This window comes from Bacillus rossius, chromosome 1 (assembly GCF_032445375.1).
Source record: "Bacillus rossius redtenbacheri isolate Brsri chromosome 1, Brsri_v3, whole genome shotgun sequence".
Lineage (NCBI taxonomy): Eukaryota > Metazoa > Arthropoda > Insecta > Phasmatodea > Bacillidae > Bacillus > Bacillus rossius.
Window position 1 is genome coordinate 245970722 of NC_086330.1, and position 20039 is coordinate 245990760.

Genomic DNA, 20039 nt, shown 5'->3' on the forward strand with positions numbered 1-20039 from the left:
CCACAAGGGGGGGGTAACGACGCAGACTGCGTCATTAAAATTTCAGGGGGGGGGGGGTGGTTAAAAGACGAGAAAAATGTATATATTATTTACATAAATATAGCTTCTTATGTGAAAATACGTTTCTGGTGCTTTGATAATTGAAAGGGATCTTGTAAATCAAATTGACAACCCCGCACTTTCCTAACAAAAGCAGTTTGGCATCTGTCGGTTCAGGATTTAAATATTACCTGATATGACCAATATTATTATTAGAAAATCAGTTTTAATTAATGCAAAATGTGATAAAATATAATACTAAAAAAGTATAATATTATAAAATAATTGAGTAAATCATTGAGAAAATGGCATAAAAAATTTGGGGGGGGGGGGGGTTACTCATAATTAGGTTAGGGGGGGTGAGTCATAGTGTTTGGAAGGGGGGGGGGGGGTGGGCACCTCTGGGTACTGCCCAAGCATAATTACTAAAGCAATCTATAACAGTTAACATAAGTTTGTATCCCTTATTTTCACGTGAATACGGAATCATCTCGACGAAGTCTGCTTGGAATAAATCTCGTATACCCAAGACAGTTAATTTTCATCTTGGATAGTAACATCTATCAGGTTTGTGCAATTCAGCATCTATATCTAAGCGACTCATTGTATGTAGCATAATTTATTTCAGTTCTTCCAGTATATATTTAATTGCGTCTGTATGTGAATTATTTCCTGCACTATTAGAGGCAACTTGCAAATTCAATCGGTCAACAAGTTCATTTAAATTATCCCAATTAACATAATTTGATGGTATGCCTACTAAGATAATTATTATTTATTTTTTTGTAATTTACCCCCCTTTATCTACCCTTGCAGAAATAAATAGTTACATCAAAAATTATTTCAGTCAAACTTTTTGCTAATATTTATAAGGTTTACAAACAATTCTAAGGGATTTGAGTGTGCCTACTAAGGGCGTTATGAATTTTATTGTCTTTCAACCCCTGTTTATCCCAACCCGTGCAGGAATGGTTGGTTGCATAAAAAATTATTTCACGCGAATACAGTAGATATTAATGTAATGATTTCCAATAACACAGAAACAGATTTAATAGTGTACACGGTACGGAAATTATGAATTTTTTAAATTCTACCCTATACTTTTTTCAACCCCCAGCAATAATTGATCGTCTTATCCAAACGTGTTGCAAACAAAAGTTTTTGATAAAAATTATAAGTTTAATAAACAAAAAAATTAACAACTTTGGTAGTGTACCTAATGAGGGAGTTAATTTTTTTTTTAAATTCTAAAACTCATTTTTTCAACCTCTTGCAACAATGATTAGTCCAATCAAAAATTGTTTAAATAAAAATTATTATATTTTCAAGAAATCCAAACGAATTTTATGGTGTTGTTATCTCCTACAGCAACTCGAACAGAGTTGCCAAGGGAGATAGGGTGGGTTTTTATCTTGCGAAGAAACATAAACAGTTTTGTGTACAAGACGCTTTTATTGATTATAATATAGCACACGACAAACATGCAAACTTGGTACTGATACGTCGCCGTTTGCTTCAATAGCCGAAATAGGTTAACTGCAAATGGCTGACGATCTCTGTGAACACAAATTACACACTTTTACTTTGATTCAACGAGTACTAAAGCAGAACAAATAATAACCCTGACATTTAGAGATTATGTTAGCTATGGCAACAACAATCTAATTTTGTATTCTTTTTTCTTTGAATTAATTTACTGATACTTCCAAAAAGACTCAACTTTACTCAATTACACACAATCTGTATCTGACTCACAATTCAAATCATACACTTGACTTAACTTAGACCAACGCAGTGAGTTTGAGTCCGCCCTCCATTTATATAATAAACATTTATGTCAGATCCCTAGTGGCGCTTTCGCCTACACACTATTGAGGTGCGGCCAACTCGTCGTCTTTATAGTTCCGGTTATCCGGCGTCTCAGTCTTGTCTCTATCAATTTACTACTCTATGTACAAAGTCAATTCCGGGTAAGTTCGCCAACGCTGCTTATAAACCCATATTTGCCGTATGCGGACGATGTAGATGTCGACTTCCACTCTCGTTGCGCCGACTCGCTCCTTCACCACTCGCTGAGCGAGTGTCCCTAATCAAAAGTCTGCTCCCTTCACTATTTTCCTTCAGGGGGTATTTGCCCACCCCTGAGGACTTCAAATTTGATTAGCAGCTTTTTTCAAAATTACTCGCCGAGCGAGTTCCTACTCGCTCCTGGCGAGTATTGGTGGCGAGTCGTGGTGTCTGAGGTTAAGTCCGTTTCTTCGTAATATGTCGTCTGCGGCTAAGTCCCGATCCAGTGTGAAAAGTTAAAGTCCCACTTACGGCTTTGTTGTAATTCGGCTAAGTCCCACCTCGGCTGCTGATGGAGGTGATAGACTCCGGAGGTGACGGCGCGGCCTCCGCAGGCAGAGTCTGGTTGGTGCCTCTGGACGCAGGGTGACTGTGTCTCGTGGTGGAGCAGCGATTCTCTTCTGCCTCGGTTGCGGATTGTTCTAAGTCGGCTGCGTCGTGGTGTAGCGAAGTTCCGGGCGTCGTGGGCGATGGCGGCAGCGTGACGATCTGTTGTCTTCTTCGGAGCGATGTGGTAAGCCGAAGCCTCTAGCTGGCAGCCAGGCACCTTCTGCTTGCTGCTTGCTAACAAACCCGTATATATACCCGGCGAACCCAGAGTGATATCATCAAGTGCCAATCAGCACAGACTTGAAGTGACATCATCTAGAGCCAATCAGCACTCACTGCGTTGTTGCTAAGGGCTCGGTCGCATGTGAGCCTCGGGTTTCCTGGGGTCTAGGAGTTATGCAACCTCTTAGACTCCCGTGTATTGCAGTTGTCCTGCCTTTTGGGGAATTCTCGTTAGGTAGGAATTTCCTACCATATCAGTGTGCCTAAGAAGGGAGTTTTGATTTTTTTTTGACCTCCAAACCTTTTTATTCCATCTCTTGCAGTAATGTTTGGTCGTATAAAAAATTGTTTTAGACGTAAGTTGTAGATAATAATTTAAGGTTTTACATTAAAAAAGAACTGATTTAATAGTGTACATTGTAAGTAAAATTTTGTTATTTTTTAATCAAACCCTTTGTTTTTTAAATCCCCTTTATCAATAACTCGTCTTTTAAAAATTGGTTCAAATAAAAGTTTGAAATAAAACTTATAATATTACAATCCAAACGGATTCGATTTTGTTCCTACTAAAATAATATATATATATATATATTTTAATTTTCCCTTCTTATTTTCTATCCCTTGTATAGCAGTAATGGTTCGTCTAATCAAAAATTGTTTAATACAAAAGTTTTAGATAAAAATTACTAGAGTAACAAAAAATCCGTACGAATTCGATGTAGTTCCTACGAAGGGAGTTGTGACTTATTTTTGTGTCCTTTCACCTTTGTTTTTCGAACACCTTGCATTTCGTATCCAAAATTTACTAACTCAAAATATTTTGGTATTAATCATACGGTTTATAATACGTTACAAAAGATGTGATTCATCATATTATGGAAGTTATAGCAATTTTTCTGTTTTTCGAAAAACCTTTCCCATTCTACCCCTTTGGTCGGATATTGCCCATTAACGAACTCGACCATGATTATATTTTTTTGTATCAGGTTGGAAGTGATTTGTGAATAATTGCGGCAAGTGTGCGAGTATGAAATTGAGCACGCATGCAAGTGTGAAAGCATGCAAATAAGCAATTGTTCAAGTGTACAAGAATGCTGCGTCATTTATATACCTACTTCTCCCCTGCCGACTCCTCCTCTCCCAGTTCCCCCACCACGTAGCTACATAACTATCCCCCTCACACGATCGCAATTTTCGTAACTCTCGAAAATTGTAGCTTCCTCAGCAAAGAAGTGCCTATTGAAGGCCACGTTTCTGTGGCCATGGGCGCAGATCCCGGAGGGAAGTGGGGCTGGGACCTCGGAATGAAGAAGCCCCTCACTGAGGGGGCCTGCCTGCGCTTGCAAAAGCCTGACTGTGAAGATGGTTTGATGTCAAGACTATGGAAATCTTTCTGTATATTTTAAAGTATTCTGCTTATTGCATGCACGTAGGCCAGAATATGGGCAGCGCAAGCACCGCATCCAGAGACGACGTGTCGGTTAACTCTAGGGCGGCATCCGCCTCCCACCGTTGCGAATCCTACAGTTTTCCGCCCCTGGCTGTGGCCATAATATAAACGTGATCTGTGCTTTTTGAATGTTTTACAAGGCATTATAAAAATATCTAGAAACTAAACAGAGGTACTATTTTCTCCTGGCCCTAGGGATATTGATTTAACCCCCCCCCCCCCCCAATTCCTTTTCCTTCTTGCACGTCTAGACGACCATGGTTACACAGTACGTTAAGCAACAAAGATCGTGCATATACAAACACATTTTCAGTTAAACGCTGAATATCAGCTGCAAGAAACAAATTAAAACCTAACCTGCAATTACTTTCAGCAGAGTATACAGGTATGTGTGTGCCGTGTGTGAGACATTTGAGTGTGTGTAGGTTTGTGTGTTGTAACTCAACAAGATGTGTCTGGAAGAATATTATTTATTTTTGTCTTGTGAACATGTTTAAGGGCGTTCCTTCTAATAAAAAATGCTCGGGGTTAACTTTGACATTCATTCGTGTTCAGATAACTGCACAAAACAGATCGTAAACGTAATCTGGTATAGGTAACAGTAATATTGATTTCGTTGAAAGAAATGGTTAAGTTTGCTGGAATGGTATTGATATTATTTTCCATGTGACCTCCTAAACGTCGAATGGTGGAAACATGAAGTAAAACAAGGCTTAAACTTAGGATAGTTGTAAATCAAAACAGGTAGTCTATATTTAGATTAGTGTCAAGAAACTTTGATAAGATACTACTTAGGTAGATTCAAATTTTAGGTAAGAGATCGGTTATGAAATATCTCTTTTTTTTAATTTTTTGAACAGTGTGTACTAAGTATTACAAATTACTTCGAAATATCGTAATACAAAATAAATGAATAAAACATTTTTTGCGTGAAAACGGGTGACCGGGATTCAAGGGAACATTGTGTCAAAATGTGTTAGCTTCCAAATGGACACTCTTCTAGATTCGCTCAGCAGGAGAGGAACACGAGTTGTCGGCGACCGTGACTGTACCAGCAGTGTCTTGACAAATGGTGTGTAAGGGGAAGGGAGGGGGAGGGGACCACACACACAAGCCACGCGCCTGCATTACGTATTCAATTAAACTGGAGCATGCGGAATCTATCGCGCTGTTTTTCCTCCTAATCCCCGGGATGTGCGCCCAATCCCGGCCGGATAAAGGGGGCGTACAGAGGCTTGCACGCGACTTGTCTCGGGTGCAGGGGGAGGGGGGAATGGCAGCGGGGGAGGGGAGACCAGGCGAGTCAAGCTCGTGACCTGTTGACAGTGTCTCGCCACACTCGCGAGCAGGGCCTGGTGAGAGACTGCCGCAGCCTCGTCGCTAGGTCCGCCTGCGACAGGGCATTCCTCATGTAACAACAATCCGAATTCGCACATGAACTGTAAACAATATGAGAAATCAGTTCCGTCGTAACAATTTTGATATTCCAACCCGCTTGGATATCAATCTTTTATTTATCTTCGAAATAGGTATAGCAAATAAAATACTCATTATTATTTTTTTTCAAATTGATAATATGTACCTTATTATACAAAGACGCTTTACTACCGTCTATTGCCCCCGAGTATGCAAATTATACATATTTATTTATTTATACACACACACTCACACATGGAGTTTCTTTGTTTCTGGATTTTAGCCGCGTCGAAGGCGAATATTTCACCGACGTTTCGGTCGACTTGCAATCTTTATCATCAGGTAGCAGTTACCAACGTTATATTTTCGCCTTCGACGCGACTACAACCCAGAAGCCAAGCAACCCTAGACAAAGGCCGCGAAAGCCTTTATATTTATAATATATTTTATGTAACATCAAATAAGATTATACTAAATATAAGTACATAATTATTTACAGGTTAAAAACTTAAAATAATTAATTATAAAACCATTTTTCTTAACTATTTGTCTATATGCTTAACTGTTCTGCCATAGATTTAACTAAAGTTTTTAAATTCTGTCTCAAAATTTTTGTAAACGTTTAACAAGCGTTTGTCAAAATATGTTTCATAGTTTATATCTTTTACATAATTTGAGTGTTTAAGAACTTCATAGTTGTAATGAAACATATTAAAGTTGAATTTATTGAAATTAAAACATTAATAAAAACCAGTGTTCAAGTTTTTGCTATATTTCGAATAGTGTGATGGAAATCGTCGCCAACACTGTTTGAAGGGTGTTAATGGAACTCGTCAACAATGTTTGGTGAGTGTTGATGGAACTCGTCGCCAACACTTTTTGGAGAGTGTTGATGGAACTCGTCGCCAACACTGTTTGTAGAGTGTTGATGGAACTAGTCACCAACACTGTTTGTAGAGAGTTGATGGAACTCGTCAACACTGGTTGTAGAGTGTTGATGGAACTCGTCGCCAACACTGTTTGGAGAGTGTTGATGGAACTCGTCGCCAACACTGGTTGGAGCGTGGTGAAGGAAATCATCGTCAACACTGGTTGTAGAGTGTTGATGGAACACGTTGCCAACACTGGTTGGAGCGTGTTGAAGGAAATCATCGTCAACACTGGTTGTAGAGTGTTGATGGAACTCGTCGCCAACACTGGTTGGAGCGTGTTGAAGGAAATCATCGTCAACACTGGTTGTAGAGTGTTGATGGAACACGTTGCCAATACTATTAGGAGCGTGGTGAAGGAACTCATCGTCAACACTGGTTGTAGAGTGTTGATGGAACTCGTCGCCAACACTGTTAGGAGCGTGGTGAAGGAACTCGTCTCCAACACTGGTTGGAGCGTGTTGAAGGAAATCATCGTCAACACTGTTTGGAGAGTGTTGATGGAACTCGTCGCCAACACTGTTAGGAGCGTGGTGAAGGAACTCGTCGCCAACACTGTTAGGAGCGTGGTGAAGTAACTCGTCTCCAACACTTTTAGGAGCGTGGTGAAGGAACTCATCGTCAACACTGGTTGGAGAGTGTTGATGGAACTCGTCGCCAACACTGGTTGGAGCGTGTTGAAGGAAATCATCGTCAACACTGGTTGTAGAGTGTTGATGGAACACGTTGCCAACACTGTTAGGAGCGTGGTGAAGGAACTCATCGTCAACACTGTTTGGAGAGTGTTGATGGAACTCGTCGCCAACACTGTTAGGAGCGTGGTGAAGGAACTCGTCGCCAACACTGTTAGGAGCGTGGTGAAGGAACTCGTCTCCAACACTGGTTGGAGCGTGTTGAAGGAAATCATCGTCAACACTGGTTGTAGAGTGTTGATGCAACACGTTGCCAACACTGTTAGGAGCGTGGTGAAGGAACTCATCGTCAACACTGTTTGGAGAGTGTTGATGGAACTCGTCGCTAACACTGTTAGGAGCGTGGTGAAGGAACTCGTCGCCAACACTGTTAGGAGCGTGGTGAAGGAACTCGTCGCCAACACTGGTTGGAGCGTGTTGAAGGAAATCATCGTCAACACTGGTTGTAGAGTGTTGATGCAACACGTTGCCAACACTGTTAGGAGCGTGGTGAAGGAACTCATCGTCAACACTGGTTGTAGAGTGTTGATGGAAGTCGTTGCCATCACTGTTAGGAGCGTGGTGAAGGAACTCGTCTCCAACACTGGTTGTAGAGTGTTGATGGAACTCGTCGCCAACACTGGTTGGAGCGTGTTGAAAGAAATCATCGTCAACACTGGTTGTAGAGTGTTGATGCAACACGTTGCCAACACTGTTAGGAGCGTGGTGAAGGAACTCATCGTCAACACTGGTTGTAGAGTGTTGATGGAAGTCGTTGCCATCACTGTTAGGAGCGTGGTGAAGGAACTCGTCGCCAACACTGTTAGGAGCGTGGTGAAGGAACTCGTCTCCAACACTGGTTGGATAAGCGCAGCTCCGGCGACCTCTGCTCTGGGCGCTTCGTGGCGAGAGGAGGGTGGTCGCGAGGGGTGGATCAACTCACCCCTGGCCGGGCTAAGCCCGCGGGGTGTCATCGCCGGCCACGGCGACACAAAGGGGCTCTCGGGCAGGGGCTAGCTCGTCAAACGAGGCGTGCGGAATCCTTTTAGCCGCCTCGTGTTGCTCGGCATTGCAGGGTGGCCAACAAGGAATAGGGGGTAATGTTTTCCCGCAGATGGAAGGGGTTAGTGCGTAATCCCCCATCCCCCTTGTCGAGGACACGCAAGAGAGGGTCCCAGCTGAGGACATTCCGCCCAGCTTTCATTCACGTCTCAACAGCGAGCTCATTAGTTACGAACACACGCCGTGCAAGCCTGAGATGTTGGGGAGAATCCCCGCGATTTATAATACGAAACTATACCAGCATCTCCGGAGCGATCATGGGAGAGCGAAGACCACCTCAATCAAGATGGATGGCCTGGCTTTCGAACCCTGTCCCTCCGACATCAAGTCCAGCGCTTAATCGCTACACGTTATCGTTCAGCGACTTTCCGACCAGACAGATCATAAGGAAGTTTCCATACACCACTTAAATAAATAATTGTCCAATTTTTTACCAGAACAAATGTTTTTACATAACCTTTACCCTTTGACTATCTAGTGACGTTTTTATATATTTTTTTAACATTTATATTAATAAATGCATTTTCCTGTGAATTAATTGCAAAATCTCTTTTGCCTTTATTGTTTTGGCCCAAAATTTATCTTTAGATATTTACTAAACATTATTTTCGAGATGCAAGACGTCACGCAAATGATAATACCTAATCATAAACATTTGCATGGCTTTCTACGGCTATTAAATCATATTCAAGTAATATTTGTTGAGTAAGTTTGAGAAGAAACATAGAATGCAAGGGAGAAGAACTTATAATATTACTTACAAGAAAATTAAATAACTATAATGGCGCGTAGGACCGCGCTCTTAATGCTTAAATAAGTTTTATTATTTAAAATCGTATGGGAAAGAGGCGTTTTGAACGAGGAGCTGTGAAATATCTGAGATAAGCCTACCAGGGATTAAAAATTATCATCTTGTTAAATATCGAATGTTTATATTATGCTCTAAAATTATGAGTTATTAGTTTGAAGAAGTAGAATAATATATTTCCATTTTTTTAATATGAGCCATACTTTGGTGCAGATATAATTTTTTTCCTTTGAAAAACGTATATTCCCAATTAGTTCTTCTTTTCACCAAGTGATGTCCCATCATATATCTAATAACGCAAAGAGTGTTCGTGCTTTAAAAAAAATAATATGTTAATCCACATAGTAAAACTTATTTTTTATGGTATTATAAGTAACAAACAATCGATGTTGTATAAAAATATTTCTACTGGCCTAGGGTTCGGGGTGTGGTGTCAGTGAGGTTAACCGCCATCTTCGATTGTAACGTCACTGCGGCCATTTTGGTTTCAATTTACTTTAAAAATGACATAAAATTCCTAGTAATTTCCTTATTTCAATAGTAAAATTCCCTTTTAAGGAAAAAATTCCCATTTATTCCTTAAAGATTAAAAAATTTGGAATTCTAAAAACCTCAAAAACATTTACCTTAGAAAAAATAAAAATTTCCAATTTGTGTGTTTATTTCTTTCGTTAAATGCGCGTAGGCGAATCTGTAGTTGTTCTAAATATTTACTGGTTCAAAACTTCTTGGTCTTGATAAAACATTTTTTAGGGATTCTTGGTCCTTTAGTAAGAGTAAACACGTTCCTTTGGTCTAGTTGTTTGAAATTGAATTGTTGAGGAAACAACGGAATATTTTCCCTCAAAACGGGAATTTTTCCCTCAAAATAGGGAAATTTGTAGGAATTTTGTGTCATTTTTGAGGTAATTTGACACCAAAATGGCCGTTGTGACGTCACAATACAAGGTGGCGCTTGACACTACCGACAACACACCCTGAACCCTGGGCCAGTAGAAACATTTACATACTGCTAATCATAATTCGTTGTGTTATACAAGCAACCACTGTTTTATGTGGGATTCGGGATGCTCTTTCATGTTGTCAAGAGACGGATGGCCTCGCTATATCTCAAGGGGAAGGGGAATCGTCTTCCATGTTAATGTTTGTCAGCTGTTTTAAGGTAGGGTAGGGCGGGGCTAGTTGAGCACTTTTTCACATAGTAATTTATTTCTTACAAGTCGAATTTAAGAGCTACAGCTGTTTTAAATGCAGAAAGTCAAGTATGCTCAACGTACCCCATAGGTGAGGTAAGTTGAGCGAGGGTATGGGGCAAATTGAGCACTTAGAATGTCTAGCCAAATGATGGGTTTAATGTTAACTAGACATGAAATAAATTTACTGTTTGATAATCAACTTTAGTCTTTTAGTGACAAAACAACTAAATTAAAAGTAATTTTCTTTGAATAATAAACTGAAACTAGAATCAAAACATCAACGTATCTTAAGCTTAACTTTTGAATTAGTTTCAATCTTTCTGATTAAATTCAGACTTGAATATTTATATAATTATCAATAAAGCTTATATTAATAAGAAAATACTAATATAAAAAAGAAAATATTAATGAGATATAGGAAACTTAATCGTCGTTGTCACTGCTGCAATTGTAACAAGTATTTCTTTAAAAAGTCCTCTTGCGTGGGAGAAAATACTTGCCTCGAAGTTGCATCTAGGGACCGGAAAAATTCACGGGTTCAATGACTTGCAGGATGAACTCCATAGTTCTACCAACACTCGGTCAAATGTCACCCACTCATTGGCTGCTGTCTTGTGAGACGTCCAACGTAACAGCCTGTGATTTGATAAAGCTTTGGTCGGGCGTTTCTCATTGGCCCAGAGTCACCCAGGTGAGTTGTGAGCCAATAGCAGAGGCATCACTGAGGTATAACTATTTGTAGTTTAGCCTATCGAGAAATGAATTCGCGATTTTTTCCGGTCTCTATGCATAACCCATGGATGAATCACCACCTTCGTTTAATTTCTTCAAAAATCTGGTAAAATCATCCGTTTGATACCGAATTATTTTGCGGCGGCATTCACGCTTTTTCCCTCATCGTTGGCCACCTTTGCAGCAGTATTTAAGTTTTGAGTAGACTAAGAACATCTCGTAGTGTTTCTTTTATAAGTCCGCATCCTAAAAAAAATAAAAAGCATATATTACTTTAGTTCTAAGTCGTGGGGTTAGTTGAGCAATTATAGCTCAACTAACCCCAATCCGAAATTTTAAAACAAAAGTGAGGTTAAAAAAACCGGTTAGAATTATACCCAAAATATTTATAGGTACATACCAAAAGTACTATAAATTTATGGATGTTTAACTCTTAACTGATTAAAATCGGATGAAATTTAACTATTGCAGATGAAACATTCCGCTTTATGATTATTTTACTTTTTGGTTACAAACTAAACAATGCGCGCGTGTACTTCACTCGATGGACTAGTCGCCACTGGCGGTCTCGTGATGAGTTCCCCTCCCGCGACCCCTTCTTACGCTATTTGATGCCTTCACGTGCGGTGAATAGTTTTCGAGATATTTCGATTGCCCAACTTGCCCCTATGCTCAACTAGCCACGCCCTACCCTATTGTAATCGTCGGAGTAATGAATTAATTTGTTTTGATTCAACATGATTAAAATATTATAATTGTTTTAGTAACAGGACTCACAAAGGGAACTGATATCTCTCAATATATCACAAGTCTGATATGAAGAATAAACTCATCGAAGGATAAATTAATCAAGAATAACATAACTGAAAGAACACTGCGAAAAACCTCCAGAAGTTTTACAAACGTGTACTCTGTGAATGTACTCTTTAACGAATACGTATGTGGTTTTTCTCACTGTGCTGATAGACTCAGTTTGTTTTGGAAGGAATTTCGCGAACTCGCATATACCGCCTACCAGTTCTCCATGATTTCACTCTTGATATGATAATTTTCGTGTGGGAATCGGATTTCTGTGATTAAAATTTAATTTTGAAATTGTTTATAACGGATTTAAATAGAACAATTAGTTTTTAAAAGGTTTTCTGTAGGAATGAGGTTGCACTCTGTGAAAAAATAAAACATAAGGTGGTTGCCCGTTGTTTGTTGTATAAAAATATTTAACTCTCAATTACATTGTAAAATTTAACTCAAAATGTTGCTATGTATAAACACTGAGGGTAATGTTCACAGTGGAATTATGTGTGTGAATAGTAACACTATAATCACATTAAGTGTAAACTTCAATGGATATCTATATATGTATAATACGTCACTTTCTGAAATTCTGTGCTGCAGCATGATTCACGCAGTCATTAAGCGGTATAACTGCAAGGCGTCAGGAAGATACATGTATTAAGTTCCGCCGGATTGCGCGCTCCTTCCCCCCCGCAAAGCCCCCCTAGCCGCGGGAGCGAGCAGTCGCGTGTCTGCAGCCAGCTGCGAGTTATCTGCCGCGGGGGCAGCTCCCTCCAAGGCTTTATCTTTACAGCATCTCGCGACAACCCTTCCGCACAATGAGATCACCTCCCGCCGCCCCGCCGATGCATGCAGATGTGCCCCCCCCCCCCCCCTCAAACCCCTCCGACGGCGCGCCAAGCTTTCCGCGAGATCGGAATCCCATCAGCAAACAATCTGAGATAAAGTGGCGCCGCCGTCGACTCTGGTTCCAAGCCCCGCGCTCCCCGTCTCTGAAGGCTTCATCGCCCCCGAGCAGTGCTCGCATCGTTGTCTTTACTGCGCGTGCGGCATTCACGCGTCACTTACAAAGTCACTGCTTAAAACAGACATTTCTTGGAACACATCAAAAATACAGATAGGCTGCATTAATGCCGACAGTCATCGTTAACTTACCAACGTATATTTGAAATTCGCTCTTTATATATGCATCAGTATCTATACACACGTAACACAGAAGCACGCAGTGTCGAACATCATGACTAGAGACCTGTAAAATTCGCGGATTCATTTCGCGATAGGATAGAGTCCAAATACTTTTGACATTATTATGCTTCAGTGATTGGGCCACAGTTTATCTGAAGGACTCTGGGCCAATGAAAAATCTTTAACAGAAGAATTAGCGAATCACGATCATTCCAGTCAACAGGTGTTACGAGTCGGTAACCAATCAGCAGATGTAATTTGCACGAGTGCGTAGAGGATCATGGAGTCTATCATTTAGAAATTTGAAATCGCGAATTTTACAGGTCTCTACTCATGACTTAAGTGATAATATTAAAAAAATTACGACTTTGTAATACCTTAGGTAATGAAGAGAAAAGCAAATTAAAAACTTTCATAAGCTTTAAAACTGTAGATGAAGAAGAAATTCGATTTAGAAAAACCAAGTAAGAAACACATAACTAAAAACATTCTAAATTTTTTGCTTCAATGTTACAAGTTTCTACGTTGTTACTTTTAAGTTAATAATCAGCAGTGCCCTGCTAAATGTAACTGTTAACAAACGAACGAAAATTTCCTGCATAATGTACTAAAAAGTACAATATTTTAACTACTTTCTTCCTTTATCTTCATAACATTGGAGCAAAATAAAGCAGTCAAAATTTCAATGGAACGTTCGCATAAATATTTAGTAACTAATTCTATAGTCTAGGTAAAATAGTATCCACGACTTTATTAACTGGTAGGTAAATACTAATAAATTCTGGACTAACATTACAATCGTTCTAGTGTGGTATTATAAAACGCTTATTCGACTTTGAGTAACTAAATAATCATATTGCGGAAGTGAAATGATAACAAATGTTTACCGCCTAATAATGCGGCGTGCACTGCCTACACTCGGTGAGGGTGAATGTGTGCTGAAGGCTCGGCTCTCTGCTTGCAGGCCATCATGTACGAGGGGCAGGACAAGAACCCGGAGATGTGTCGGGTGCTGCTGACCCACGAGGTGATGTGCAGGTCAGTGCTCCAGCCGCGTCACTCAACCCTGTGCCGGTTCACTCTGTTCCGCGAAGTCACTTGGAATGTCACTAACTGAGACCATGCTCGATTGCATACTTTGTTTGGTGGTTTGTAAATTCACTTATGGATATTATGATTGTGGCTACTCGTCGTATTTGACCTACAGCATTCCCTACTTGCTTATTCTGGCCATTCTCTGTCTGAAAACATAGTGACGTTCACAAGTTTTCAAGTAAAATTATCCGTTTATTTCAAACTCCATTGAGATATTAATTTGCCACCACCTATAAAATTATATATTGGTAAATCCATACTTAAAATAAACATATATGTTACATAATTTTTTTATGTATATCTACCGTAATTTTGAGGCATTTTAAATATTTTACTATACAAAATTGTTTTATTTATATTTTGCTTCATAGTGATCAACAAGTCCATGCTCCTGATGTAAATAATTTTCTGAATACTGAGACAACGGCAGGCAATATGCAAAACGTATAGTTGTAAACATTTGTATAAAACTATGAGATTTCTAGTATAGCCTTGGCTAAGTGCTGAATACACATGCTTCATGGTAACACTAACTGCAAAGAATATTACTGATACTGCTCACAAAAATTTGTTTTGATATCATAAACGTTGCTGTTTGAATGTCAACATAGTGTGAAGACTTTAGTTTTTAATTTCCGTAATTAGGGTAGAGGAAAAACCTATGTATTTTTATAGTTTGTTATCATCTACAAATAATAAGTTTCAAGCTTAACTTTAGAAATCCCATAAATTTACTTTTTTCTCTGTATTGACGAGGTAGTAGTAAATAATTACATAAAGAGTGGTAGTGTTTTAATAATATTTATATTTAATTAAACACGTATATGCATTTATTAAGTAGTTTTATAGACTTCAGGCCAATTTATTTAAGGGAATTTGTGTGATTAGAATAAAGTTCACCAGGCAAGATCTGTTCAAACATAATGTCAGCGAATAAGTATTACGTGGCCTATATAGACGTGTGAATGAATCGGAGGTAAAGCGCAATAAATAAAGAAAATAATGTTTTTTTTTTGCCGTTCCCCAAGCGAGAAATCATTATTTGACTTGTATGCAAATGACATTGAAATATAACGTAGTCTGCGTGAGACTATTGTATGGTTTAAATAAATTTTGTACAAAATATATTTAAATAGGGTGGTTTTATAAACTAATCATTGAAATTGTGTCTTTCATGCATTTTTTTTGTCTCTTCATAGTTAAAGGCAAAAATCCCAACACAATTTGTTATTTATTCATAACCCTATCCGACGTTTTTAAATGTTTAAAGTCAAAGTTTAAAATATTAAAAGTAACATGCATGCTTAACTATAAACGTTTATAAAATCATTCTTTTCTGATACACTTTCCCATGTACGAACATTAAGAAATTGAACTTTCATCATTTATAATAAAAGTAATTTTAAGAAAAAAAAATAAAAGAAAAACAATTAAAAAAATTGCATGTATCGTTTAAGCCCTCTAGTGAACAATTCGCCGTGGCTGTAGCACTATTTACTACCCTAATCATGTGGACAGTGTAATTGTTAAAGGTCATTAAAACCCTAAATAACGCGTCGCAACAGTAGGCAGTACACAACGAGCTATCAGGGGAAATTTAAGCTTTTAATATCCTAGGATGGCAGCACATAACCTTTTACTATCAACCAACATTTGTTACCGATAACTTTTACCCATTAGGTATTATTCCTCCACTATTTATTGATTAATTTGATCTTAATGTTTCCTTCCCTGAAAATTTTTTTGTACATTTAAATCAATATATAACGATGTATGTTCTCGACAAATGTTAGTATAATGTTTCACTTACAGATGTTCATGTGTTTTTTTTTAGTTTAAGGTTAAAAACAAAAAAAAACGTTAAATGTTTTAACATGTAAAAACTATCCATAGAATAAACAGTTACTTTAGTTAATCACCAAATTTCATAAAATCAAACAACATTTTACAAATATTTTTTTTTACTAAAATATGTAAGTTCTACTTAAAAATATCATTGTTTTAAAAACAAAACAAAAATCAAACCGGTATACTTTCAATGAGTCCGCAGAACCATATGATTGGCATGTGTTGGGGCAGTAGTAAGTTGCGGTTGTGTGTTAACCATTTATTCGAAGTTATCACAGGATAGCTAGCACTCGTTTTATTCTACTGGGCATTCGGGGTCTCTAAATCATTCCAGGCTAACCCAGGTGTGCTTTCATCCTACAGACCAAGTGGTTCCCTTCTCTGATATCCCTTTTATGTGTCGCGTAGCTGTCTCTTTTGACTTCGTTTCCAACGAGACTTTAAGGCCCATTGAAAACAATAATTATAAATATACTAGATAATGATAAAAACCTCAACATGTGTTATTAAGTATACTTATCACTTATCATCTAAACTCACTTCACTCTCGTCATTTCACCATCTCTCAGGAATCCTCAACCCAACGTCGGCTCATAATTCCATCAGTAACTCATTGAAAGTGCTTCTCAGACTGTATGGTGCGACTGGACCAGAAATTGCGGTGAGATATATGCCGCATCAACACTAACAATAGTTTTACATCACTAACACGCTTAGTGTTATCTAGACTCTGAATTTAAAATACGTAGAAAATAACATTCTATACTGAGATAGTTAATAGTTTAGTCGGAAAATCCCCTTTCTCAATATCGACGGTTCGAATGTGACATTTTGTACCAAGATGCCTCAGTCTGTAACCCTTCGACTTTATAATACATGACTAAACAATATTACTGGTAAAAAAGTACTCCGAAAGTAAACTGTGAACATATTCATATCATCTAGGTAAGTAAACAAATTAACTTATAAACATCGCTGGTATTGACAAATTAAATTTTAATTTCAATTGTAATCACAACTAGTACATTGGTTAAAAACTGCTTGACAAGCCACATAACGTTTCTAAGGACAAAAAGGGCAAGTATTTCTTAGCTAAACAAACAATATTTAAAAAAAAAAAAATAAAAAAAAAAAGAAGCTAATGCCAGAGATTACCATTTATAAAGTTGGTTTTACACACGAATAAGAAAACCTCATACAGGGAAACATATTATATATGGAGATTTATTGTTATGCACATTCTGTAATCCGGCAGCCATCGAGCCACTGGCGGTCATGTTGTTGTCGGGCGTGTCCTGGCTGTTGCCCTCGGCTGCCACGTCGTGTCACTGCGCTGCCGGTGTCGCAGTTCACTCGGAGTTCACCCTTACTGTCGGTGTGCATTCCAGTCAGCGTGTCCTGTGGTCTAGTGGGTCGCACTTAACACTTGGTGTTCCCGACCAAACCATCTGGGCGCTCGATACTCCGTGGTCCGGGGCGTGCCGGGTTAAAAACTTTTCACGGTGATTTGTACAAATAATCTATTCTTTCATGTAAAATTGCTTATACTAATTGGATTTAAACAAATGTTTTAGCGTGGACAAAATTTTCATCCCTAAATATTTATAAGTAAGAATGTTAAATAATTAACCACTTTACTTGCATAATTAAAAACCACTTATAAGATTATTAAAAGTTCGTTAGCTGAGAGATAAATATGTTTGTTCAAATTATAAGATAAATATTTTGCAGATGCGGTGTTCATTAGTACACAAATAAGTAAAACCTTAAACAAGTCCTTGCGGTATATCGTAATCTATACTAATATTTTAAAGCTGAAAAGTTTGTTTGTTTGTTTGTTTGAACGCGCTAATCTCAGGAACCACTGGTCAGATTTGAAACATTCTTTCAGTGTTGGATAGTACATTTATCGAGGAAGGCTATAGGCTATATTATATTATCAATAACATTAGGGATCCTTACTAAAAGTCCAATTTAGAATCAAATGCGTTGGAGGGGGTTAGATACAACATGCAGTACACGTACGAAGTGTGTGTTGACAATGCCGCAGGCGCATAGAAGTTTATTTCCTATTGGCTATTAACATTGTTGCCACGCACTAGATGCCTTATCATTCTTAATTTTCCCATAAAAGTGTGATATTAACAACGAAGCAATCAGTACCCTCGTAAGAGTTCATTTAGTATTTAAATACTTTTTATCACTTTAAATCGCAAACCTAAACTATTGTTTTTTTTTCCCTCTCTCTATGTTTAATTTATTTTTTATTGCCCTTTTTTTTTAAGTATATATATTTTACAGACTTGAAACTTCACAGTAATGTTCCTTATGTTACGCAGGATGACATTTTCCGAAAATTAGATCACATGGGTGTTTAAAACCAAGCAACAGTGGGTACTTTGTCTGCATGAGAACAGGATTTTGCATTGTTCATGCCTTCTGCGTCTCCATGGCAACGGGCATCGCGCGGCAGTGGCGTACCCACAAGGAGGGGCATGTATAATGAGCGGCGTAAGAGTGATATTCCTGTAGACTGCCGTAGCGAAGTACGGGTACATCAGTTGTACGTTGCGTGCACGAGTCGGGAAACCATCGGTGCTATTAATTTTCTCTCCGGTACATTATACAGCATTGTAATAAATTTTCACTGAATTTTTTTTTATTTATTATTACTGTAAATGGGAGATGTGGTTTATTTTTTTTTTCATTAGTATAACTGTGCGAAGCCGGGTTGGGCAGCTAGTATTATATTAAATGTATTTATTTTATCCAAAATATGTTTCAAAAATAATGTATATGTAAACAAAGTATCACGTTGATAAAATTAGTCGCCATGAATTTAGTTCATTTATGCATTTTCCATGCTTGTAATGCCGGTAAATGTTTAAATGGGATAATTTAGTACTCACTTTCAAACGTAGTTTATAAAATAAGTTGTTTTTATCGAATATTTGGTGTGACTGCGCCGTGTGAGTGAGCAGGCTGTCTGAGGGAAGCGACCCCACAGCACACGTGTACCTGCCGTGGCAAGCGGCTGCGCAGGGGCGGAGGGCTTGTCGCGACACGCCGGACACTCGGGTATTCTGGACGCTGGGCGGGTCGACCACACTCTCTACCCGCGGCGCCTCTCCGCCTGGCCGCAGCCGCTGCCAGGGGCTGCACTGGCCTCGCCGCTCGCTGCCCGCCTTCCGCATGTAGCGCTATCCACGACTCCCGCCTGCTTGTAGCCTGCGAGCACTGCGGTGCCACGTTTAATCAAACGTAAATTACATTTTACGCAACTTAAAATAATAGTTTATAAATACATTTCTAAATAAGCCCATCAAGAAGGAAAAATTCATCTCATTTAGTCCAGAGCTCGTAGAATGTTTTTCAATCAATGACACTTCAAGTTGCATTATTTTATTGCATATATTACAATAAGTCTAATAACGGGAAATGCCGACTATTATATAATGGTACAGTTTAAAGAATAATATATTTATTTAGATTATTTTTTTTGGAATATCCAGCAAAAACTTTTTATGTTGTAATTAAGGCCGCCTTACAAGATGTTTAATTTCTGCCATATCGTATGTCATCCTCATAGGTATAAAAGTAAGCAAGACAGTTTGTGTATCAGTAGAGAATAACGAATTTGGTTCTTCACACACATGATACATAATGTGCCTACAGAAAAACAGTTTCCATAGTTGCTGACCAAAGCAGCCACATATATGAATAGAAATAAACACGTCGTTATAATCTGACCAAATACTGAAAGGAAACGAACATTTCCACAGTGGAATCTATAATTATGTAACCTCGTGAATGGATATTTATTTTTTCATCTATACATAATTTTCTTAAAATGAAACAAATGTGTCTTAATAAACTGTATATAAAAATATTCTGAGCAATTTTTAACTCAATGAAAATTGAATTTCCCTGCTATGCTATTGTGAACATCCAGTAATATTAGATCAAAAAATAAGATATTCGTAATGGGGTCTGATTTAATGTAGGGTTTTTATGATACAACTATAAAGTTGCATGCAATTTAGTCACTTCATTGAGATACTCACAGAAATAATTTCCTCATTTAACTTTATGTGTTTAAAATGATACCAAAATTTTTAAATTGTATTATTTATTAAACGTATGACACTAATTTAAAAATTGTAAATAGCCTAAATATTACCAACTGAGAAAAAG

The 20039-nt window shown here is 38.3% G+C and overlaps 1 protein-coding gene across 1 annotated transcript in view; it reads left to right on the forward strand.

Moving 5' to 3' along the window:
• LOC134546355 (transcription factor collier) overlaps positions 1-20039 on the forward strand; it is a 497510-nt gene that overhangs the window by 167926 nt on the left and 309545 nt on the right. Inside the window, exon 7 of the mRNA XM_063389143.1 lies at positions 13867-13940. Coding sequence (XP_063245213.1) covers positions 13867-13940 — 74 coding nt within the window. The remainder of the gene's footprint in view (positions 1-13866; positions 13941-20039) is intronic.